The sequence below is a fragment of the Ips typographus genome, linkage group LG6, assembly GCF_016097725.1.
Source record: "Ips typographus isolate SLU linkage group LG6, UJ_Ityp_2.0, whole genome shotgun sequence".
NCBI lineage: Eukaryota > Metazoa > Arthropoda > Insecta > Coleoptera > Curculionidae > Ips > Ips typographus.
Genome location: NC_138427.1, coordinates 11,878,087 through 11,901,560, shown reverse-complemented (window position 1 = coordinate 11,901,560; position 23,474 = coordinate 11,878,087). Strand labels below are relative to the sequence as shown.

At 34.7% G+C, this 23,474-nt stretch overlaps 5 protein-coding genes and 1 long non-coding RNA gene across 7 annotated transcripts; 3 read left to right on the top strand and 3 right to left on the bottom strand.

Annotated features, from left to right (window-relative positions):
* Positions 1-390: 390 nt before the first annotated feature.
* On the bottom strand, positions 391-2,221 carry LOC145730801 (uncharacterized). Its single transcript, XM_081982226.1, has 3 exons — positions 1,973-2,221; positions 924-1,920; positions 391-865 (listed from the first exon to the last, which is right to left on the bottom strand). The coding sequence occupies exons 1-3, from the start codon at positions 2,099-2,101 to the stop codon at positions 438-440; spliced, it is 1,554 nt and encodes a 517-aa protein (XP_081838352.1). The 5' UTR covers positions 2,102-2,221; the 3' UTR covers positions 391-437.
* Positions 2,222-2,305: 84 nt separating this feature from the next.
* Vps36 (vacuolar protein sorting 36) lies at positions 2,306-3,804 on the top strand. Its single transcript, XM_081982240.1, has 4 exons — positions 2,306-3,009; positions 3,062-3,284; positions 3,336-3,493; positions 3,548-3,804. Exons 1-4 carry the CDS (start codon positions 2,392-2,394, stop codon positions 3,719-3,721), a joined length of 1,173 nt encoding a protein of 390 aa, XP_081838366.1. The 5' UTR covers positions 2,306-2,391; the 3' UTR covers positions 3,722-3,804.
* On the bottom strand, positions 3,793-4,561 carry LOC145730826 (2-oxo-4-hydroxy-4-carboxy-5-ureidoimidazoline decarboxylase-like). The gene is made up of 2 exons (XM_081982255.1): positions 4,293-4,561; positions 3,793-4,238 (listed from the first exon to the last, which is right to left on the bottom strand). The coding sequence occupies exons 1-2, from the start codon at positions 4,480-4,482 to the stop codon at positions 3,904-3,906; spliced, it is 525 nt and encodes a 174-aa protein (XP_081838381.1). The 5' UTR covers positions 4,483-4,561; the 3' UTR covers positions 3,793-3,903.
* Positions 4,562-6,499: 1,938 nt separating this feature from the next.
* On the top strand, positions 6,500-8,246 carry Tsp74F (Tetraspanin 74F). The gene is made up of 5 exons (XM_081982250.1): positions 6,500-6,732; positions 7,283-7,474; positions 7,533-7,733; positions 7,859-8,050; positions 8,107-8,246. Exons 1-5 carry the CDS (start codon positions 6,658-6,660, stop codon positions 8,152-8,154), a joined length of 708 nt encoding a protein of 235 aa, XP_081838376.1. The 5' UTR covers positions 6,500-6,657; the 3' UTR covers positions 8,155-8,246.
* Positions 8,233-23,454, bottom strand: Graf (GTPase regulator associated with FAK). The gene is made up of 15 exons (XM_081982163.1): positions 23,111-23,454; positions 18,823-18,980; positions 18,589-18,759; positions 13,816-13,968; positions 13,543-13,732; positions 13,392-13,489; positions 13,021-13,337; positions 12,773-12,969; positions 12,615-12,720; positions 11,540-11,912; positions 11,264-11,480; positions 11,062-11,206; positions 10,773-10,850; positions 10,300-10,379; positions 8,233-10,249 (listed from the first exon to the last, which is right to left on the bottom strand). Exons 1-15 carry the CDS (start codon positions 23,268-23,270, stop codon positions 10,158-10,160), a joined length of 2,535 nt encoding a protein of 844 aa, XP_081838289.1. The 5' UTR covers positions 23,271-23,454; the 3' UTR covers positions 8,233-10,157.
* On the top strand, positions 19,523-21,726 carry LOC145730832 (uncharacterized). Of its 2 annotated transcripts, XR_014178682.1 has the most exons (5): positions 19,523-19,713; positions 20,659-20,723; positions 20,783-20,940; positions 20,998-21,289; positions 21,401-21,726. It is a non-coding gene; the product is annotated as an uncharacterized LOC145730832 (long non-coding RNA). The 2 variants fall into 2 exon arrangements; XR_014178681.1 differs by having other exon boundaries at positions 20,659-20,940.
* Positions 23,455-23,474: the final 20 nt, after the last annotated feature.

Sequence of the window (23,474 nt, the reverse complement as noted above, 5' to 3'; positions counted from 1 at the left end):
CTATTATATACTGTATAGGTAATAAGTTATTTATCAACAAAAAAGTAATTCAACAATACGCACTTGATAAATATTTTTATGGCGGAAGTCATTTCCAACAACGTTTTCTAATAAGCTTTAAATAAGTTGGGTTTTTTTTCGGGATTAGGAAACTTAGGAAACCTGCTGCTTCTCTTGGCTCATAATCCGACACCCTCATATCACTCACAAAACTCACGAACAATACAAATATGCAACTCTAACTTCGAAATAGCTTTTAATCAAATGTCAAATTTTGTGTCTTCATGGCCTCCTATTTAAGATGGAGAACTAGATTTATAATGTTTTCTATGCTATGATACTGTAGTTAATTATTACACATTACACTATAAAGGATTAAAACACAAAAACTACTAAAAAAAAACTTATATTAAAATACACAGCGAATCAATATAAAACTACACATTCATCCAATGTGTTATATCCGCATTATTCTCTAAATAGTCCTCGTTGGAATGGATCGTCGATATGTGCTGTTCTAAATACGATTTTTCCGCAAACGTATCTGAACACAACGGACATTTGATTTCACTATGTAAACGCATATGCACTTCCAATGCCATATCGGTAGCAAACCCTTTACCGCAAGTGGTGCAAAACGCCGTGTTCTCTTCCTGGACTTTATGTCGACTCTTTAAATGACCTCTAAGCGAGACTCGTTGTCTGAAACTTTCACCGCAAAAGTTGCAATGAAACGGGGTTTCGTTGGTATGCTGTCTGATATGGGTGCGAAGGGCGTGTTTACCGGAAAAGCCCTTCCCACAGTATTCACAAATGTGCGGTCTTAGTTTCATGTGTTTCATGTTTATGTGTTTTGTTAGATACACTGAAAAAATATCAATTTAGGTATCTTAACAGGATGATGATTTTAGAGGGTAACTTACACTTTGTAAAAAATCCTTTGCCGCATGTCTCGCATTTAAAATTCCTTTCTTTGGTATGATCCTTCCTTTGATGGTATAATAGTTTCGTTTTGGTCTTAAATGACTTTCCACAATCTTCACAAACACTCAACCCCGCTTTGTGGTAGTAGAAAAAGTGCATCCGCAGACTCACCGAGTTTTTGCATGTGATTCCGCACACTTCGCACATTGCCGGAGAGGCGTCGTGCAATGCCATGTGCTTTTTCAGATAGGCGCTTCGGATTTGCTTATCGCAAATCGGACATATTTTATTCCGATGTCGGCTCATGTGGTTGTTGTATTTGACTTTATTGGGGAATTTCAGTTGACAAATGGTGCAGTACATTTTTAGAGGTGACCTTTTTTTGGTTGGCAAGGTGGTGTAAGTTGTTTTGTTTCTGCTTGTGCTGGTGGTTTGTATCCACCTGCCAATATTTACAGGGTCTTTTCTAGAAATTGATTTCCAGGAATGTATTTTTTGTTTACAGGAATTAATCATGTTTGAGTATTTTGTACTGAGAGCAAGTTTTAAATTTTGAATTTTTTCACTTTGTTCTTGAGACAGGGCGGGTTTTAAGGAGATGGGCTGTTTGTCAGGTCCTGTACTGGTTTCTTCCATTTTTACACCCACAACATTTAAAGGTTCAATACCAACTTCAGTTTCTTCAATTTCACTGCCAGAATGACTGGATAAACTGTCACCATTTTCTGAAGTTGCAGCGTGCTGCTCTGTTACTGTAGCTGCCCCAATTATACTTTGCAATACATTGAAAGGTGCTTGAACATCCACAGACCCAGGACTTGTTCTGTGAGAGTCTGAGCTTGTGCTTGCGCCTCGATTTGAAGCTTGCAACGATCGAACTTTGCTACTAAGTGCTCTGTGAGACTGTATTATGCGCCGCCTAACTAAAAAAGCTGATTTTACATCCCGAGCACACTTTAAACAGGACATTTGTGGCAGGCTATCATTTTGCTTTATCTGTAATTACACTAATTTACTACAAAAAGGGTGTCAACATTTTTGTGCCTACCTTAACTGAAGTGAGGATTTCAATCATTTTAGCAAAGTCCTGGGTGAAAATATTGATACTTGCAACAGAAAGGTTAAGACAAAGTCTGCAAACTTCAACATCCTTTACTGAATCAGTTGATTCTTCCATGGTGTCACTTTATTCACATGCACACTTGAAATACTTTTATTTTATGAAAATTATACAAATTTCTACTATTTTTGTTTTTAAAATTTTTCAAAAAGTCAAAACTTGTTTATTTACTAATGTCAACTTAATTATGTATAGTCTTCTTTGTTGTTTATTGTGGCTCTGGTTGCAAGACCAATAAATTAAAAAAGACGAAAACAACACTAACCTAACCTAATTATACAATTGTAATGTAAATAAGTCAAAAAATCATCAGAAATCACTATACACTTTATTATTGTAAATTTACAATGAACAGGTTTAAATACGTAACCCCAGTTCTGGTAGACAACGAGAACACGTTAACTTGCGAAAACAACGTTCGTTTGTACGACGGAGACGTCAAAACCAACTTTGAGGGTGGAGAACTGATTATAACTACTCACAGGCTGTTATGGGGCCGTCCAGGCGCAATAGCGAAAGGCCAAACTTGTCTAGGGTTGGTCCATCAACTTATCGTGTACATCGAAGAGGAATCATCTAACGCATTTAGTTTTTCACGGTCCCGTAAAGTACGATTGCACCTAGAGGAACACAATGACCCGGATGCTGATAGGCCAGTCACTTACAGCATGTACAACTTTGTTAAACTCTCATTTAGGGAAGGTTTCAATGGTGACGTGATTGGGACTCTGAATAAGTGCCTGCAAATGCGTTACTGGGAATCTCACATACCACCTCAGATATCAAACCATCAGCCCCCGCCGATAAAACTAAGGACTGGTATTGGCGGTATTGAAAGGAGTTTGCAAGAGAAACAGAAAGCTACAGATGATAGTTTGAATGTAGCATTTCAGGATTTGACTAAACTCATGAGTATGGCCAAGGATATGGTTAAGTTATCTCAGGTTATATCTACAAAAATTAAGGTATTTAAATATTGTAATTATTAAAGTTAAAATGGTTACAATCAAGTATTAGGAAAAACAAGGAGACATTACTGAAGATGAGACAGTAAAGTTCAAATCTTACTTACTCAGTTTGGGTATTGATGATCCAGTTACCAGAGACTCTTACAAATCAAACACCCAATATTATAAAGGGCTTGCAAAGGAAATATGTGATTTTTTAATTGCTCACATTGAAGAAATGGGTGGTATGATGGCTTTAACTGATGTGTATTGCAGAATTAATAGAGCTAGAGGTAGTAAAGTCAATTTAACTGATTTGTACTGTTAATTAAGGAATTTTTTAGGGTTGGAGCTTTTATCACCTGAAGACATTTTGAACGCCTGCAAACTAATGGAAACTTCGGGGCTGCCTTTAAAATTGTACCAGTTTAATTCAGGGGTTATGGTTCTGCAGCTTAGCAGTTTAGATAGTGATAGCATAGCTGAAGGCACAGCTATTCTGGTAAGTGCAAACCAACACTTCTTATTTTCAAATTCTGTTAATTGGTGTGATCAGGTTGAAGATTACGGCTCACTGTCTGCAGAGGAGTTGTCCCAAAAGTTAGGAATTTCAGTCACATTGGCTAAAGAACGTCTTTTAGTCGCCGAAAAGTTTGGTAAAACATGCCGGGATGACTCTATAGAAGGTCTTAGGTTTTACCCTAATTTGTTTTTAACCAGAGAAGAGTAATGTGATGTGTGCAATAAAGTTGTTTATTTCTTCTGTAAATATTATTAATACAATAATAATAATATACATGCTTGTTTACTAAAGTGTATTTGTTTTTCCTAAAAACATTCAGGTTAACTTAATAGGTACATAAAATAATACAATAACATTATCACAAAATGACTGAGAGCAAACAATAACGTTCATTTGACGATTTCATGTATTCTCAATTTGCAGATTTTCTTTACTTCTTTAAGTGCAATTTCTGTTTCTTCTTCTGTGGTGTTCATCAGACGGGATTCAATATCTTCACACAGCGCCTCAATATTGTCCCATTTAGAGCAAATGATGTAGGGAAAACCGTGTTTTTCTCTGTAGCTTTTGCTCAATTGTTTCAGTCTTTTTTTATCCTCAAATCGCAGACCGGTCGATTTACGATGGACAATTTTTTGGTGCGTATCGAATTCAAGCATTGAGTTGCTGAAACCGGCCAACTTGCTCACGCTGTCCGGATAAAGTTGAAGTATTTTCTGTTTTTCTAAAATAAACGCTTACTTTAGTTTAAGAGAAAGAATTTAAGTGTGATCATTACCTTGAATTTTTAAGTTATCCAAATAAGTGTTAACGGCCTCTATAACATCTTGGAGATCTTTAAAGGGACGATTTTTTAAAATTCCAATGGCCACCGCCAAACAGTGTTCCACGACATTACCGAAGATTTTTATGAACCGGTCACTTTCTAAACTATTTACTTCCTGTATTGTCAGATAGGGCCTCCACATATTACTAAATAAACGCACTATACAGAGAACGCTTTCGTGTACAGACAAGTAATAAGTCAGGATCGATGTGGGATGTTAGTTTTATAAGGTTGCGCGGGTTATCTTATTTGTTATGTTGTTTTGACAGTGCGTCTCCATTCAGGATGAAACAGGCAGTAATAAAAGATTTTTAAAAGAAAAATTGTTTGTATATAGCTCATGATTTTAATATGAAAAGGTTAAACGTAATTATAGTATCTAATTCAATTTATTGATCACATCCTTTTACATATTTGTATAACACGTTACTTACTTGAAAACCAACACCGTTTTATGACAATAAATTAGACCAGACCAGATGATAATTTTTTCAGTTTTCTCAATAATGTTCAATGCAATATAAGGCCTTTTATTTGCCAATAGATTTGTGAAATCTTATAGTTGACCTTTGGTCTCAATAAAGTGACCTTTATTGAGATAAACCATATTTTTAGTAAGTGACAATCACGCGATGCATGTAGAGGAACATTCAGGATAAATGAAAGAGTTAATTTAACATTTAGTGTCATATTTAAGAGTATTATAAAAGACTGGTCTCTAAAGTTCAAAAAATATTCCAATAAGCTGTTATAAAAAAAACAAATTTGAAATTGTATATGTAAACCAGAAATTCATCAATATACACAACTAATTATTTATTTATCACAGTATAGTACAATAACATGTTGCCCTTGCCACTATAATAGTGTAATACGTACATGGTGGATCAAAATCCAAGTTTTTATGAAATGTTATTTGATTTTGAAGACTGATGAAGTTTTGACAGCTATCCCCCCTAAACCTAACCTAGAAAATGTAATAATTTATATTTACCTGCAGATTGGATTAGTCTGTGGAAAAATGAGTAGAAAATGGTCACAGTGTTAAATGTAATCACATAAAATGGGTAAAAAGCTTTAAAATCGCGAAAAAAATACAAAACACGATAACCGGGTCTGACAACTGAAAATTTTTACAACGCCATATTGTATATGACGACGCTAATCAACTAGAGTGTTGATATTTTTGCCAGCTAATATTTAACTTGATTTAACTGTCTAAAAGCGGTAATTCAGTGTTATTAATATTACACAATAAAGTCAACTACAGTTTAGTAGCTTTTTTACGGGTTTCGCTACATGCAGTGCTATAAACAATTTTTTGACCAGCGTCGTATTTCCGTTCCGATCGGACGCGCTCTTTTGTCCTCCATTTTGCTTTCCAACATTGTTTCGGCACTAAAACTTGTGTTAAAGTATTCAAGAGTCATCTTTCACGATGATTTATTATCAAGAATTCAATGAGAAACTAATTAGAAAGTATATACACTGGTCTAAACAGATTTCTGTTGTCACCAATTGAACGACCAATAAGATCACATGATCGCATCAATTACAAAGAATATAATGTCACGTGACACCTGTAATTCTCCAACCTGATCTTGGTCTACTGTAATAACTGAACCGGCTATAACATTTCAATTTTCAATTAATTTTTGTTCAATAAAATTCTGATTTGTATGTGTATTAACATTTTACAGTTTATAATATAATCTTATAATTGGGCGTTATATAATAAGTAATAACCATCTAACTAAATCTACATTAATAGTTATGATATGGTACCTATAATATACAATTTTTTTAAATAATAATATATTTACACACAACGGATAAGAACTCTTAAGTATCATTCTAGTGCAAAAAATTGCACATGTATGCAATACACATATTTCAGACCCTTGTCATATGTCCACTGCATTATAAGCGCAAGGTCATTTAATACCAATGTTAGGTATTAGATAAAAAATATATGTTACTAGGCCAAGCTATTAATAAAACTACATTATATAAACCGTTTGCGGTTTAAAAATGATTTAATATCAACAAATTCCTGAAAACAGCCTTCATACAGTATCCTGTACCCATATACAAAATAGTGTTGGGACTCTTAAACGTACATAATAATTCAATTGGGGCGATGCTAAAAGAAACGAGTGTACCATGGGTTTAGTCATAGTTCGACCATGGTTGGCACCTGGCGGTGAAAGTGATGGTAGTGAGTTGTTCGAATAATTGTTTTCAGTTTCTATTCAAGCTGCTTTCGTTTCTGTTTTGATGGTTTAACGTGTTTTTCTGGTTTTTTTATGTGTCCGGCATGGGCTCTAGTAACATGGACGGATGTGGGAATTTCATGAAATATTCCTTATTCATTGTTAATTTGTTGATCTTTGTAAGTAGCTCCTTATTATACATTCAAAGCACAAGTTGTTACATCATTCTTATAGTTGTACCTGCAGTATTATGCGCTGTTCGTAGTAAATCATTTTGTATAAACAATTTACCCGCCAAATTTTTATGTTTTATTTTCCAAACAAATCTATTAATTAAAATGAGTTTAGCTTAGCAATTTGTGATTGCACCTTTCCCATTGCATCAGTGTCCATATAACAAAAACATTTAACAATTTTTAATTTTACATGCAGCAATCGTGCCTTATAATAATTGACCTTATAACCATATTGGAAGTTTGAACCAACCATAATAATAACAATTTGTTACAAAACAATTGTTAATTTTTGGCTTAATTAGCAATTAAGCATTCTCTCCATTGTTTGTATTATTGAATAAAGTGACACACACACACCATTAATAAGTTATTAAAGATAACAGAATGTTTGCCAGGAAATTTAATTTCAACTTTATGAAATAACTGGACCTTTAATAAATAACTCAATTATAGGGCTTAAAATTAGTTTGACCTTTTTCCGTATACTTTTCAGATTGGAGGATGCGTGGCCACATCTTTAGGCGTATGGATTCTTTTGGATAAGTCCTTTGCCAATGAGTTGCTGGGAACCAATTTGTATGCAGGTTCCGCTTATGTCCTGGTTATCACTGGGCTTTCGGTGGTTTTTGTCTCGTTTTTAGGTTGTTTAGGCTCAATCAAAGAAGTCCGATGTATGCTAGTCATTGTAAGTTTTTTTGCAAATAAATTGTCATCAAAAAATAAATCCAAACATTATTTTTCAGTATTTTACCACTCTTTTCTTAATTTTCGTCACGATGCTCATAGGAGGGATAATCGGGTATGTGTTCAGAGCCAAAGTGGAAAAAACTATACGTCTAGGAATGGAAAGATCAAAAAGCGACTATGGCAATTACAAACCAATCACCGATGCTTGGGATGAGACCCAATCCAAGTTGCACTGTTGCGGAGTCTATGGATATGAAGTATGGCACTCTTAATTGGCACAGTGGGTAGTTTGTAATTGGAAAAATCAGAAACTACAAACAGTGCTATAATTTACGTAAACACTTTTGCTACAATTTGTTGTAAAACTTTCCTATTTATGCAGGATTGGAGAGATAAAATTCCCGAGTCGTGTTGCAAAAAGACGTCACAAGGAGTGCCAATCAATTGTCGACAAATTGAAGTGAAAAACGATTTTACAATCTACAGAAATGGATGCTTAACTGTTACTAAGGAGTTTGTCCAAAAAAACGCAATCATTATTGGAACCTCAGGAATCGTAGTCGCTTGCATATTAGTAAGCAATAATTTTTAATGTTTGGACCATTATAATAAACATTATCGTGTTTTCAGGTGCTAGGAATGATCTTCTCTTGTGCCCTCTTCAAATTAATAAAATAATTACTTTATGTTCTTCAGTTAGGTTACCAGATAGACATGTAAGAAGAATTTTATACTCCAACCACACATGTAAATAAATTTGTACTTTTTTTTTATTAAACACTGATTTATTAAACCAAATTACAACAATAAATTATATTACAATCAAGTGAAAAACAAAATAGCAACAATAAATCATAAAATATCCCTTTAAATAATAATTATGTAGTACATTTTTTAGCACTTTTGTAAATATCTTTTAGAGATCTGTTGTGTGTTTTGGGGCTATACAAGCAAATTTATGATATGTTCACAAGCCTACTTAAGTTTAATAATTATTGCAAAATGGAGTTATAAATATAAATGCAACACGGTAATAATACAAAAATAAAATTGGTAAACACACGTACATTTATCACAATAAGGCAAACAAAAAAGAGTTATATTGCTTTTTAATTGTGTTTGAAGCCAACTTTTTATAAAATGGTCCCTCCCTTAGTTTGCCATACTATGCAAGGTAATATTGTTACGTTTATAGGTTATTACTAGAAAAGTAATTGATATAGTTTCATAAGAATGGTTGTGAATTGGACTGACTTACTACAAGTAAACCCGGAATCTACTCTGTTAATTAGGATCAATCTTACACTCCACTGTGTGTGTTTCTATCACAGAATATTACCATAAAACTACACCGCGTCTTATGTAAAAGCAAAAAAAACCCAAATTTTGCCAATTTATTCTATACATGTACAGGGTGGTCCAGTTTTAAGTGTCAATAATTCAAAAATAAGTTGACATGCCTTATGTCATTTTCCTGAAGGACGTTTTCTAAGGAAGAGAAAAACTGTCAAAATTTCTCCAACGGTCTGACAGTTATTACAAGAAACCGATTTTTTAAACAAAACTTTGAAGTACTGTATTTTCCTTAGGAAGCATTTTTCAGAAAAATGACATAATGCTAACTTATTTTTTGTTGGGCTATCTAATTGACATTTAAAACTGGACCACCCTGTATATTATCCAGTCTGTGTTTTGTTTTAACTAAATATTATACGACTTTTTGAGACAAATAGTATATACAGAATGTACAAACACATGGAAAACTAGTACAACATACAATATAAGTTATTTAATATTGGTGTTACTGGTTGCTTTTTACTTCAGTACATTAATTGGTTTGATTTTTCTTCAGAAATATATATAATATAAATAACCTTTCTCAAGTTCCTGACGAGATATATTTTTGAAGGCACACTGCTTCGTAGTCGTTTTTGTTGTTCATACCTGAATTTACTTGATATATATGGACGGTGTACACGGGCGATAGTAGTCTCAGGTAATTTGACAGAAACTACGTTAAATAGTCGCCCACACGTCTCTGCAATGCTACTCTATACATTTCTAAGATAGAATGTCAAAATTGAAGTTATGCAGCTGTTCATTTTAATCAACTTGATATAGTTTTAAAGTAGTAAAGTTTGTGTAATTGCTTCTAACCTTCAGACTGCATAACCTCTATTTAAATATAATTCGTTTGATATGTGATAAAAGATTCTCTTTTTACCACTGACTTTCCCAGGGTATTTTGTTACTGTGAGCCTTGAGCGCCAATTTTGAATCACCCTGTAGTGGCACAGGTATTAGAGAGATTAAAGAATGTTGGTCTAGCTTTACCTGGTTTCAATGCCTTATAACCTGATTTAAAAAAAATATAAATTTGTTAATGTTTTCAACTTGTACTGGTTTTCACTTTAATTTATAAACTGTTAGGAATGTAAAACGATTCAAAATCTGTCATGCTGGTAAAACTTCCGGAAATTGTCTACAAAAATACTTCAAGTGGAACTTTTCCTCTCGACACTGGTCTGTTTGACCAGCGCCCCGTCCAAACTAGGTCGATGCATGTTTAATCGGCCGTGACCCTCAGAATGCTCGCCCTCTAACTGATTATTGCTGAAATGTAAGGCCCTGAAAATGCCGTGACGTAGGGAAGTAGAAATTTTCGACAACGATCCGCTTTGTCAAGGCAACACCTCCACGTAGTTTTCCGGTATGAGACCGGTTTTGCCGTTTAGGGTGCCTTCGAGCCAACCTGGTTCTTGTGACGATTTTACTAAAAGACAATCACGCTTACACCAGTTTAGTGAGTAAAGTTCCACTTACCATTTGTAATGATCTGGTTAGGTTCAAAGGATAGTTCGCCGTCGTGTTCGCCCAGACAAGCGTACAGAGTTCGAACCCTCCTGTAAATAACATTGTCTCAGAAAATTGCCTTAAAACTTTGTTTACATAAGTGTTAATAACATAAACCAACACCACAGTGTTAACACAAAAGCAGTTAACATTTCAGGGTAATTCTCACACAAAAGCATTTATTACTTACTCAATTTTGCCTTATGACATTAATACAGACTTAACATTAAATATGGTAGTGTATTCTTCACTTATGTGATACACCAACACTGAATAGCAAAAACAACATTAAAGCAACCAATACAGTTAAAAAAAAACAAACAAAAAATCACTTTGAGTTTTATTTAAAGTTTAAAATACAAAATAATAATACTTAATTAAAATAGCAAGAAAATCATGATTATTATGGCTTTTGTCGTTCCGCACCCATGTAATTTACATACCGGACTTTGTTCAACGTAGGGCTGGCCCTTCCCGCTGCCGTGACGTTCAGAAAGCTCGGCTGTTTGGAAAGCTGCGTCCTATATTAGCGAAAGTTAGGGCATGCAAGAAGGAAAAGCTTTCTTTAAGTTCAGAATACACATATTAGATAATAAAGAGTGACCATAATGTTAGTTTAAATCAAGCAAAATAATTTAGTTAAGTAGTACCAGACACCAATTAACATCAAAATACAGATCGTGCAAGTTAAATGGTCAAATTATGTTAGTCACTTGAAATAATCAAACTTACACATTCTCTGGTGATTTGTACAGTTTCGGGTACCCGAGCCCCAAGTTTGATCGTTCGTTTTTCTTTGGTCCTATCACAGTAGTGCCATCTCGCGACGCGGACGAGAGTGAATCATTTGAACTACTTGTACTATTGGATTCTGCGGCTGAAAATCACCGAAAAAGTGACAAAACCGCCGTATAAAATTACCAGTCAAACTGACCTAAACGGTTATGCCTAAAATTCGTCGGACTAGTCAATCCTTGCGGAATGTTAGACTCAGAATGGGAATTTATCGAATTGGTAAAATGCTTAAATCGCTGATGATTGGACGGTCTGTGATCGCTTCTCGACATTGAATACATGGCACTGTCCGATATCGGTTCTTGTGACGAGTATATATTTTGCGAGAGTGGTGGTTCTATGAAAGCAGCCACGTTCTGAAATATAATTCAACACTCCAAAATCTGACAGTTCAAATAATACAAAAAGCACTTACACAAGTATACGTTGGCGCATTATAATCAGACCAAGAAGGAACAGTAGTGGTGGTAGGTTGAGTGTTAAAGTAAGACAAATTGGTTCCGTAGATGTCGTTACTGTCGGTCGGCAAATGATTATTGGGCGGCAAATGTCGGTATTTGGGCGGGCCATTGTTGACATTACTGCTAGTCGGAATTCGCGCCGCCGTTTCCGGTTTACTGAAGAACAGTTTTTCGTAGTTTTCAATCAGAATCTCCACCACAATATTGTAGAACTTTAAATCCATAATCGAAGCCACCGTTTCCTCTTCCGGTCTCAACAAAGTCGGTCCGAAACATACGCCCAGATTGCTTACAGTCATTAGATTTTTGTCGCACTTACTGGCAACACTGCAAAATTCAGGAGATTAGTATTTATTTGCTAATTTCTTAATGTAGACGTTTTTCAACGTAAAAATACAAAAATACCCAAGATAAAGGAATTTATGAGATTAGTTCCAATAGCAGTGTTATAGCAAATCCCTAGAATGACACTAAAACCAAATAATAGATTTGCATTTTATTATCAAACTGCAAACAAGTTTGAGTAATTAATATCGATTCAGTTAAATATTTAATATTTCTTCTAGAAGATGGAAAATTTATATACAGGTTATGAATCTACAGGGTGTCCTATGTCCCTGTTGCTACCAACAAAAGTTTATGGATTTGACACACTTTGTAACAGCTACAATGTATTACTTATTGCTAACTAGTTAATAAAGGTATTTCAAAATTGTACATATGAGTCCTATGACAAGTGAGAACTATTCCAAATTATGCCCTAGACAAAAATGAAGCATAACTTTTTGACATGTGGCAGTGTACTAAAATGGATGTGACGTCAATCAGCAGTAGCTCACGTTTATCAGCGAGTCTGATTAAAATTTTGTGACCAGCTGTCAATTGACGTCAGTTACAAAGTTTATCTTTATTTTTGTCTACAGCATTGAATTGCAATACTTCTCTCTTAAAATCATAAAATTTTAAAATTGTTATGCCTGCATACATACAACCAGGTCTAGTTTAATTGAAATATGGACGTAAGCTTACTTGGTCAAATGTTTGATTAAAATCTTCAATACTTCAAAATTCTTCTCAGGTATTTTGTACAACAATTTGTGCACTTCCTGGACTCGATTCTGCCTCAATTCTCGTTCTGAAAAAATAAACTTAAACACGGTTTTTTCTAAATTGAACTGTTTACTTACTGACTGCGTTTATAAAGTCGTTGTGGTAGCGAAACGACATCAAAGGTTCTGGTAAGTTTCGCAAATAGGTCTTCATTGCGCTGGTTATGGTTTTGGTCTCCCATTCCTGCGGATCGTCCAAATTGACTTTGTCGGTTTTTCTCCGATCCAACCCCATCACTAGCAGCTTGTTCACTTTTGACGTGACCCCCACCACCCTTAAAAAATCAAATTAACCCCGAAAATCTCAGTTTTGATGCACCAACTACCTGTAAATGCCTTGTTCTTCTAAACCTCTTTTTTCTAGAGTTTCTATACATCTTTTTACAAATTGAATCCCTATTTCGTCTAAAACGTAATACTCCTCACTGGATGATGGAGTTTTATTGACAGGTGCAGTGTACGTTGGTTCTTTCCCATCCATTATATTCATCCAGTCCGTTCTGTCTTGTTCGGATAAAGCTTGGAGGGTATAAATAACTCCAGGCTTATTATCCGCTTGAATGTCGAAGCAAAATCTTTTGTCAATCGAATCGGATTTACGTCTTATACAGGATGTAATAAACATTCTTTCAGGTTGAGGGAGCTAGCACGTAAGAAAAGTTGTTTTTAAAGTTCGCGGTAAAAGTTACTAACTTACCGATTTCGTGGTAAGTTGGTTATAGGGAAGCATGTTGAACTCTTTCGTTTCCTTATCATATTTACAGTAGTGTTTGGTCCAAGTGGTTCCAAAAGCCTCTGTAGAATTAATCATTTAGTTTAATGTTAATAAACTGTGCAATTTAACAAACTTTTCTCCAATAGAAACAAGTAGCCTTCCTTACATCCCTTCGATACGCTGAGTGGTCCCTCGTGTTTTTGTACTTCAGACATTCGTTTCTTCAATTTTTCACTGAAATCGTCGAAGTTCGTTCTGGTTTTCTGGATTTTGGATTGTAGATCTTTCATAAATGGTTCGAAGTCTTTTTTGATTTCGTGACCCTGTAAATATATTAGCCACAATGAAAAACAGAACAAATAACAATTTTAGTTTGCGTTGAAAGGTTTCCGAAATTTTAACTCACTTGATGATAAAAAGTGAAATAAGCGTAGACGAAAGTGAGAAGCGTTTCGACAAATTCGAATTTTTTCCTTTCATGCACTTCTTGAATTAAATAGACATAGTCCATGCTGGCTGCGTAGAAATGCCTTTCGGCCATATCCACTGAAGCATCCGCCTGTAAAAAATTGAAATAAAGATTAAGAAGCAATGTTTGATACTAAAAAGTTTAAAAAAACAAACATTTACATAATATCAAGTACTCCTGTTTTTTTTCTGATGAATTTATTTTAGGAGGATCGCCAATCCCACGCATATTATGTCGAGAGGTTTATTTAACAGAGTTTAAAAAAATCCGAATGGCTCAATCTACTCCAAATTGATCTAATCAAGAAATTGCTCTACTGACGCACTTTTACTGAAGAATTCACATAAAAAGTACAACTTTTGTTAAACAAATTTGACGCACATTGTGTTGTTTACTTTGGCATAGAGCCAACTTAAAAAAAATTTAAACCGTAAAAAAATCAGGTATAACTGTAGATTATGCACGGTTAGAAATTAGAAACAAAGTTCAACACAAAAACGATTCATTCATGCATTACACTATGCAACCGATATGTGAATGTAAATGGGAAAAAACATTGTAAAACTCGATTCCGTAACAAACTATTGTGTTGCTGAAGCAAAGTATGAAATCAATTTACTTCAGTTCTGACTCTGGGTTATAAATGACACATATTTGCACAATCACAACAAAACTCACCCCAGCCTTTAGGGCGCCAAATCATCGCTAAATGCTATTCAGCTGAACGTTAGGAGTTTTAAAGTTGACTAAAATAGACAGTTTTTACAGATGATCAAGCCCGGGCACTCAAAATATCAATGACACGCAAATAACAACAAAAATGCGAAAAGGGCATTCTAAAACCATCGTGCGTAGGATGGAATAAAGGTTTGCGTATTGCGCAATCTGGAAACGTTCCTGCCACGATGCCAATGTTTACTCTTTTAAAACTCTTCAATTAACCACATCTTCCTGTTGGCAGTCCTCAAAATTGACAAATTAAGGTGAAACACTTGAGGAAGACTGGAAAAAAACGAACGTTACCACGGTAAAACTGAATAATATTTGGTACGTGAGGAACAGTGGCAACACTGTTCGAACAGCCCTTCAACGATGACGTCATCGGTCGATCGTCCACGTCACTGACACTGTATCGAATTCCCGGAGGCGGCAGCGTCAAAAGGTCTTAAGAGCGATCACGTGTCCAACTTAATTATGTTCAAATCGACATTATTCCCCTTTGAAATGTGTTTCTAAAATGCCAGTGATAACGACGTCAGCAGTTCTTATATGGTTTCGCTACTCCCCTGTTAAATGTGTTTATTAGACTTTATACACTTAATATCTTATAATAAGGTTTTCCAGTATGGAATCCAAAACAGTTCTTAACTTTCCGGACATCCTGCATAGTTAATATCAAAATTCGATTATTTTTTTCCCGACATTTCAGTGATTAACCGATTATCTCTGACATTCAATAGCCATTAAATGGTAGGAGGATATGTAACAATTCAAAATGTCAGGCCTGCTAGAGGTATTAAATTTCTCTAGGGGAATGTTGAGTGTAATAATTAAACGATAAATCCTCCAGAGACTGGAGGTGTTTGTTTCCAAGCCGTGTTTGCTATACAGGTGTGGAAAATCGTCGTTAAATGTGCCTTAATTTTGACAGTTCACGTCACGTGACCAGCTTGTCAGCAACTTGCTCATAACATAAACGTCACTGTGTCTGAAATTTAATTTTTAACCAAGTCACAGAGTTGGCCATTCAAATTCATTTCTAAATAGTCTCTAGATATAGGCCGAATTTGTTTTCACGCTCCATGGAGCGAGCAGAGCTTTTTTGACGTCAGAATGACGTAATTTGACAGTTGGTCAAATTATGGTTTTGCCAAATTACGTCATCGTTAAACCAACGGCAATTGCGCAGGAAGTTGACGTTTGGGTTCTGAATTTGACATTTCATCAAGATCTAACCTTAACAATTGTGTGTTTATTTTTATTACTTTTATTGAATTTAGGGGTGTTTGTCAACATTTGTGCTTTAAAATAAAAGCTTTTCTGTATATATTGTACCTAAAATGATGACTGTGTTGATAATAGGCAGTCTTAGCGTTTCTGCGGTTATCATTACAAACATTTTCATTGACACTCAGCGCATCACGTGACCCCAGAATCACTTGCAGTGTTTGTTACGTGCTCTAAGTTGGAGTTGAGAAAAGCACTGGTAAACAACAATTTTTACAAAAACTGCAAATTTAGATTATTTCTTGCTCTCAATTATGACGTTTTACACAGAAAACTTAATACAATTATACGGTTTGCTTTCACTTTTGCTTCATCCTGAACGAGAAATGACAACCGTACAGTGGGAATCAGTCCTATTGTAACTATAAAATTAATAATTAATTCATGAGGGCATTTAAATTTAATAAACTACGCATTTTCAACGTTAACGGAACTAACCATGTTAATTAAGTTCCTAGTTAAGCCGAATTGTGAGGGCGATTTGACATTCACCATTTTTCAGTAAATGTAGTCAGGGACACTGCAATTTTTAGGATAAATTGTTGCAGAACGTGTTGTAATATATAATTTCCAATTTTCTCTTTTATCGACAAAAAAAAAACGGAGAAAGTGTTAATAATACAGCAGCCCAGCACTAATTACGGATGGAATCTGAAACCACTGTCTCATTCTAGGTCTCTCCACTATTATTATTAATATTACTAATAATATTGTGGGTAGATTAATTCGCGCAGGTTAAGTCACACTTCTTCTACGCAAAACTACTTTTACCGTATTATTTTCGTCCTTGGTCACTCTTGAGAGAAACAATTTAACACGTTGTTTGTATTGGCTGGTCCGCATTCGATGCGGATGGCATATTGTTTAATTTTTTCTTAGATTGACAAACAATACAAAGGAAACCTTTTAGTTTACGTCAATTAATTCTACAAGCAACCTGTGGTAAAGTTTATTGTTGTCGGGTTTCCTATGGTTCAGTTACAATAATAAAATTGAAATGTTAAGGTTAAGTTTCCTTTCTTTCACGAGAAATAATTGATGATTTACTGAAACACAACCAAAAAGTCTCTCTATAAAATCGTCTTCAGGCTTGTAAATTTTAATGCAATTTGGACAAAATTGAGGAAGAACTTGTTTAAGTCTTGCTCAACGGTCGAAAATGGGCCGTTCTATTTCTGACCTAATAATAATAAACGTTTGCATTTAACAATAGATTTGTATATAATAACTCGTCTCTTCCTGCTGTGCATATCGTAATAATTATTAGAGTTCTATAGTGTTTATATGTATAAAATTTTAAAACGGTCTTTGGCCCAACTATTAAAATTGAAAAACAGCCAACATGCCTAAACATTTGTATCAAAAAAAGTCGAACGTAAAACCATTTTGATGTTACAGTGAATTAATCTAGTTGATGACAATTTCACCAACAAGCAAGACATTGTTTTGCTCTAGTTAGTCTGTTGTAAATTATATGGTAGCAGTAAACTGAACAAACATCACGTCTAACCCATGATTTGTTCCATTTTCAAGGTTTTAAGTTCATCAGACAAGAAGCAAATATAATAAGTTTCTCACTTAAGCTCCCACATGAATATTAAATTTAGTAATTTTATAGTTAAATTTCACGTGCCTTAGTAACAAAATAAATACAAAATCTTACTCATGTAATGTAACTCAACCGACGGTAATCTAAATAAATACGTTTTTAAGTGTTTGATAATATGTAGATAGGATCTTCTCTTTCTATATAATGTCTAGCTGCTGGCAATCTGTTTTTTTTTTTTGTTAAACGCAATTGTGTATGACGACCTTCAAATGCCTGGACTTGATTGTTATACAAAAGCTAACCCGACGGAAATTATCAATTTTCGTATAACCACAGCATTGTAAACCAAAAAAGGGCGTTCTAAACAGATCTGAGTACGTGAAAGATTTTTTGTTTTTATCAGGGAACAACCAGGAAATATTTGATTTGATTTAGTGTTGACTCTAAGTGGGAGGGTTTGTTTGTACAATTGCACATATCTCGATTTATCACAAAAACCTGTTTATCTTGTATTTCAATATTGTATTTCACTTTGTCGGCCTATCAGTTTATAAACAATTGAACCAGACCATAAGTGTGTTTTGGATAAAGGGGAAAACTGTTAAATGTATTGCAGTATAATAAGCTTTTTTTTATAAGAATAAGTGTTTTTAAGTAATAACTTTCGAAATAAGGTCACATTAATAAACCAGAACCTAATATAACTACAAAATTCGATGCTAAAAAAATTAAAGATAGAAAGGTGTACATTATTATGCAGTTCTAGTAATAAACAATATAAAGTCCAAGTCACGTACATGGTCATATCAAGGTAATTCAATCACTTATTGAGTAACCCCAAGTGCTAATTATTATTAGCTGATTAGTTTCACCGAAAAAAAAACTTGATGGGCTTATGACATGTCGCAAATACTGTTCGTTTAGGAGCAATTAAATGGTCCATAAAATAGAACCTAAAAGTCTAAATTCCTAGATGTAAAAACGACAAATTGCGCCAAACTATAAATTACAGTTAGTTATGTTTTACGACCGCGTTACCTAATTTGGTACAGGCGAACCCCTCTTGTTTTCAAACAACTTTCTTTTAACGGCGAAACCTTTGACTCATTGTTGCAAGAAGTTGTTAGCGCAGGTGCAAATTGAATCTCTCTTACCTCTTGTAGACTGTTTGGATTTTTGGTGGTTTTGTTCAAATATCGTTCCTGATTCTGACAAAATTTGGCCGTTTGCTTCTCGAATTTCTTCTTCTCGTTCTTCACGCCCCCTATATACTTTTTCCTGAACTCCTCTAGAGGTTTCAGCACCGACGAACTGGCATTCTCCAACTGTAACAAACGATGCTTTATAACCTCCCAAAAGAACCAGTTCAAATAAACCAAAAATCTTACCATCCTGTTTCGTTCTTCTTCCACTTGAAGTATGAGTTCGGCGAAGCTTTTTAAAGAGTTGCAAATCGTGTATTCGTCATCCGTTTGGGTACCGCCGACCGTTTCGAATGTGAATCCTTCCAGACAGTGGGCGAATGATTTTTGGGCATCTCCCAATTCTGAAAAATTACAATGGAATGAACCAACAGTACTCAGTTATTTATTACTGATTTGAAATGCAAAGGTGTATGTAATATTCAATGGATTGAATTTTTTTCTAGCTCAAAAACACTCAAATTATTAGACTAAAATGATGAAATATAGCTGAATGATTGGGTTAATCCAAAGTACCAGCTATACTTAAGCCAGTATTTACGGTGGCGTCAACGTTTCAAAAATGCTAACTTGATAAAACTAATCTTGACATAATTATACTCTGCTATGAATTAAACTAATCTTTTGCACATTATGATTAAAAACAGCTGACTATCTTAGTGCTAGTGGTATATTATATTTTAATTCATCAGCAACAGTTCTTACAAAAGAATAAATAAAGCGTTTGTCACGTGATATAGTGACGACTGCGAAACGATCGTATCTTTTCCAGTTTCCACTTTTCATCTCTATGATCGCGTAGATTAAGTTAATGTCATATTTGTAATTTTACGTCACTTCTGTCAAGAAACAAGAAACATCATAACGTTTGCCATTGCCATTTGAAACAAATTTTCGATTTTTTTCTTATCAGTTTTTCCCATCCAGCAGCGAGAAGTGTTTACGTTTTAGTTTTTATACTCTTTTGCAGTACGTGGTATGTGTAAAATTCGCGTGGTTTGTGGTTGATACATAGAAGTATGGAACCGGTAAACGAGCACCAAATTTCACAGAAAGCGAGAAGTTTCACCTAATTAGGTAACGAAAAAAGTAATATCATCTATAATTTCAAAGATATCCAAAATGTCCTCATTTTTCTATAGTAAAAACACATTACATCTATCCAGCTGAAGAATCAGTTTTGTTAAGAATTGTTAGTTGGGGGCCTTAAGCTCAAGGCTGAGCTAATAGGAAAACATGCAGAAATTAAAGATTGCAAAACTGACTTATTGGCCACATTCGTTTTGACGCTCTATGGAGCGTGCAGAGTGAATTTGACGTCACGATGACAAAATTTGACAGTTAAAATAATGTTTTGTTAAATTACGTCATCGTGACGTCAAATTCACTCTGCACGCTCCAATGGAACGTCAACTCCAAGGCGGCCATTGTTTATTAGAACCTTCTTTGGAAGAAGAAGAAACTAATTTTTCTTCCAAAAAACTCTTAATTTGTCATTAACTTAAACTTAAGGCACTTTATATCAAACAACTTTAACCTGAAACATTTTTGAGTAAAAACAGATTTATTTAATTGAAAGGTTATTTTTGTCCATTTTAATCGACCATTAGGGGCTTATAACACTCTAACCTCGATTGTAATGCACCATTTAACTTTACAACACGCTCGTAAAAGTCGATTGTGTTTTATGCTATTGGTTTTTCTGTATTCTAATGCAATTCCCCATTGGTTCTTATCAAAATTTGGGGTCAGTAAATAAACCCCTCTAAATATTTAGATTCTGAAAAACATTCTTAATAATTGATTTATGCACACATTTCGGTCAGTTGAAAACAATAAACACCCGCATGGATAACTTCCTTGCCGATTGTATTTACCTAATTAAATCTTTGCTCAATGTCAGTTAAACCAGTGCAAAAGAAAAAAATAATGCAAACCTCATTATATCTCAAGACCGTGCCGGTCAGCGGTTATGGCCACTGCATAATACGGAAATTATTCCTATCGGTTTCTTAATTGCAGCTGAATATGTGGAAAACGGGTCTATCACTGGGAATAGTCTTGATAAAGAAAATTAGTCAGGCAAGGTCGAGCATAGAAAACGCTACCTAAAATAGATATGCATTCTACGGTTTACGATCTTCAGGTGTGTAAAACCTCTACCATTAGTCAGAAAATTAGAGTAGCAGAAGCTGTGACTGATATAAAAATGTAGGTATGAGAAAAGAACAACAATCGGATGTCAAATTGTCAACGCTTTCTTCGTTTCACCTTATTAAGGTGTAGGAAACACGGTCTAGGAATGTAACATTCACAATTTACCTGTTAAAAAAATTTATGGATACAATTTCTAATTTACAGGACTGAAATTGCATCTGCCCAACTTGAGAGTATCTTCCTTCAGTGTTGCAATGTAAAATATCTGTTTCGGTCCTGATGGGGGTCGTTGACTCCCAGATTGGAAGGATCGATAGAACAAAGCCACCCCCCAAAACACTTGAAAATTATTATTCCCCACCATGTACTCATCCCTATTGTTGCAACTGCAAGATTTTCCATTAGATCTTGGCGATAAGGCATGGAATGAGCTCTGGTTATCGACACTCGTTATGCAAGAGATCCTATTAGAAAATGCACTCAGCTTTAATGTAAGGTAATTGTTGTAATTTGTAGATTTACTGGATCGTTTTTAAAGCAACGCAAATTCTGCGCTGTTATGTAAATCAAATTTGATGGAAGTCAATAATTTATCAACGTATCGTAGGTAGAGTGGAAGATGATGTTAAGTGGGTCTGATGGTTTTAATAAGGATTTTACCGTCACACAATCCATTACGGCAAGGCTAATTTAATATTAACGAGGAAATACGTGGGAGCGGTGAATAAGATTCACTCACCAAAGCATCTAAATCTATTGTGTTCGTTTTTTTGGTGAAAGTCAAGTATCAAAATGTGGCAACAAATCTATAACGGTTACTCTATAAGTGGATGAAATGACCTAGGGTACTCTTAATGTTTTATACGTGCTAAAATGCTTCTAACACATCAAAGATTCACCTAACGTATGCCCTGAAGCTATACTAGAAATCAGTGTGGCATTGTTTAATAATACGTTCGACACAAATAATTGTCATTGTGTTACCAATCGGGACTGTGTACAATTACGCTCCTCAAGCACAAGGAATATTGATTATACTTGCTAAACACCATGCTTCGTCAATAACCTTTTGACGATGATTTTGTCATGCCTTTATAAGGTTAAGTAATAAGGTATGTAATAACTAGGAGCTATTCTTTACACGACTTTCGAGTGTATGTGACAGTTAAAATGCATATTAACGACCGCCACAACCACTAACCAATTACATTCTAATTAAGAGCTGTAAGTCAGGCGATCCTCAATTATGTAAACTAGAATGCAAAGAAGAAAAAGCTTGGACATTTTCACAAGAATCAGGTACAAAAAAGTGGCAATTGGTAACGTAATCTTTCCTGGTTCTAGGGCATCAATGGCAGGCAGATTATATAATATCATTTGGGTCCATTTGAGAGGTTGGTTTTAATGAGCACATTAACAGAGAGAAGGTGATGCAATAAAAAGATCTTATTGATGTCTTCCCCCATACCTTTTCAAGGTCTCAAGCCCCACCTAAAAAGCTGGTCCTTATATTTAGTCAGGCTTGAAAAGAAGATCCCTACAACAAAAGATACACAAAGCACACAGTGCTAAGTTTCTTCATTGAAACTAGTTTCATTTGTGCTACTATCTACATAAGTCAAAGAAGTTCCATTAGAAAAATACAGAAATGATTACCAGGTTATCTGGGAATTTACAAGGGAATTTAACAATAAACTCAGTTGGTTGAAAAGTATTTTCCAAAGAAACTCTAAATATTGCCCTGGTTGATTCTGCATTACATGGAAGTACTCAACCTTAGTTAGTTCTTTGATCCTGAAAACAATTAGCTGTAAAGATTTTTAGGACAACATTGTATCTAACATAGTCTTTTATCATGGTAAGTTATTCCACAACATTGGTATTGGAGCCAAGGATAAGAAAGTAATTAAAAAATGGTGATACCCTCAATTTTTAAATCCCTGGTAATGAAAGTGGTAGAAAATGTTCTTTTTTGGGAATTGCTATGATGAAACTATCATACAGGATAATGAGTAATACCTAAAACCGCAAAAAATATAAGTAGGGACCTAATAAAAACAAACTTTTTATCATTTGGTATTCTAATTCGGGTCAGAATAGTATTTGTCATCTTTTAAAGTTTCAATTGTTGTTAGTTTGTTGAGCTGTTTTATTTGCATTTTTATCTAAAAAAAACTTAATGATAAAGGACATAATATAGCTAATTAAGCCTACATTCATCTTTCAACACCTTAAAGACAATCCTACCACTCTGTCCTATTTATTTACTGACACTAAACTAAAATGACCTATTCTCTAGGGCTTGTGTATAACTTACGTCTCGCTGCAGCTAAAAGGTCCTTCACTTCTTTGATAATCCTCTTGATTTGCTGGTTGGTTTTTTCCAATTCCCTTTCATGTTTGTGCAGGTTTTCCCTAAAATAGGGACTGTCAATGAGACACTCCGTAAATTCCAAGGGAGGCAGCACGACTCCCATCTTGTTCAAAGTTTTTATGTCACGAGTATAGGTGCACAGTACTTAACGTCGACTATTCGCGGTAAGAATTGAAACGCGCTGAAAACTTGAAGAATTTATTATTCGCGATCGCGTATCACATTTTAATTGATAAGAGAAACAATCCCCGATCGGCGATGTAGCGTTAAAACAGCACCCGATCCGTCACTTGGACAAACATGAACT

What these genes read in the sequence shown, in the direction of transcription:
- LOC145730826 (XM_081982255.1), bottom strand. Translation starts at nt 4,482, where the DNA reads ATGTGGAGGCCCTATCTGACAATACAGGAAGTAAATAGTTTAGAAAGT. An exon ending in GGATAACTTAAAAATTCAAG is followed by an intron (nt 4,239 to 4,292) that starts GTAATGATCACA and finishes CGTTTATTTTAG; the next exon opens with AAAAACAGAAAATACTTCAA.
- Tsp74F (XM_081982250.1), top strand. Translation starts at nt 6,658, where the DNA reads ATGGGCTCTAGTAACATGGACGGATGTGGGAATTTCATGAAATATTCC. An exon ending in GCGGAGTCTATGGATATGAA is followed by an intron (nt 7,734 to 7,858) that starts GTATGGCACTCT and finishes CTATTTATGCAG; the next exon opens with GATTGGAGAGATAAAATTCC. An exon ending in TCGTAGTCGCTTGCATATTA is followed by an intron (nt 8,051 to 8,106) that starts GTAAGCAATAAT and finishes TCGTGTTTTCAG; the next exon opens with GTGCTAGGAATGATCTTCTC.
- Graf (XM_081982163.1), bottom strand. Translation starts at nt 23,270, where the DNA reads ATGGGAGTCGTGCTGCCTCCCTTGGAATTTACGGAGTGTCTCATTGAC. An exon ending in TTTTAGGCATAACCGTTTAG is followed by an intron (nt 11,207 to 11,263) that starts GTCAGTTTGACT and finishes GGTGATTTTCAG; the next exon opens with CCGCAGAATCCAATAGTACA. An exon ending in CCTACGTTGAACAAAGTCCG is followed by an intron (nt 10,380 to 10,772) that starts GTATGTAAATTA and finishes TGTTATTTACAG; the next exon opens with GAGGGTTCGAACTCTGTACG.
- Vps36 (XM_081982240.1), top strand. Translation starts at nt 2,392, where the DNA reads ATGAACAGGTTTAAATACGTAACCCCAGTTCTGGTAGACAACGAGAAC. An exon ending in TTATATCTACAAAAATTAAG is followed by an intron (nt 3,010 to 3,061) that starts GTATTTAAATAT and finishes ATCAAGTATTAG; the next exon opens with GAAAAACAAGGAGACATTAC. An exon ending in CAGAATTAATAGAGCTAGAG is followed by an intron (nt 3,285 to 3,335) that starts GTAGTAAAGTCA and finishes GGAATTTTTTAG; the next exon opens with GGTTGGAGCTTTTATCACCT.
- LOC145730801 (XM_081982226.1), bottom strand. Translation starts at nt 2,101, where the DNA reads ATGGAAGAATCAACTGATTCAGTAAAGGATGTTGAAGTTTGCAGACTT. An exon ending in AAATCCTCACTTCAGTTAAG is followed by an intron (nt 1,921 to 1,972) that starts GTAGGCACAAAA and finishes GTGTAATTACAG; the next exon opens with ATAAAGCAAAATGATAGCCT. An exon ending in CAAAGGATTTTTTACAAAGT is followed by an intron (nt 866 to 923) that starts GTAAGTTACCCT and finishes ATATTTTTTCAG; the next exon opens with TGTATCTAACAAAACACATA.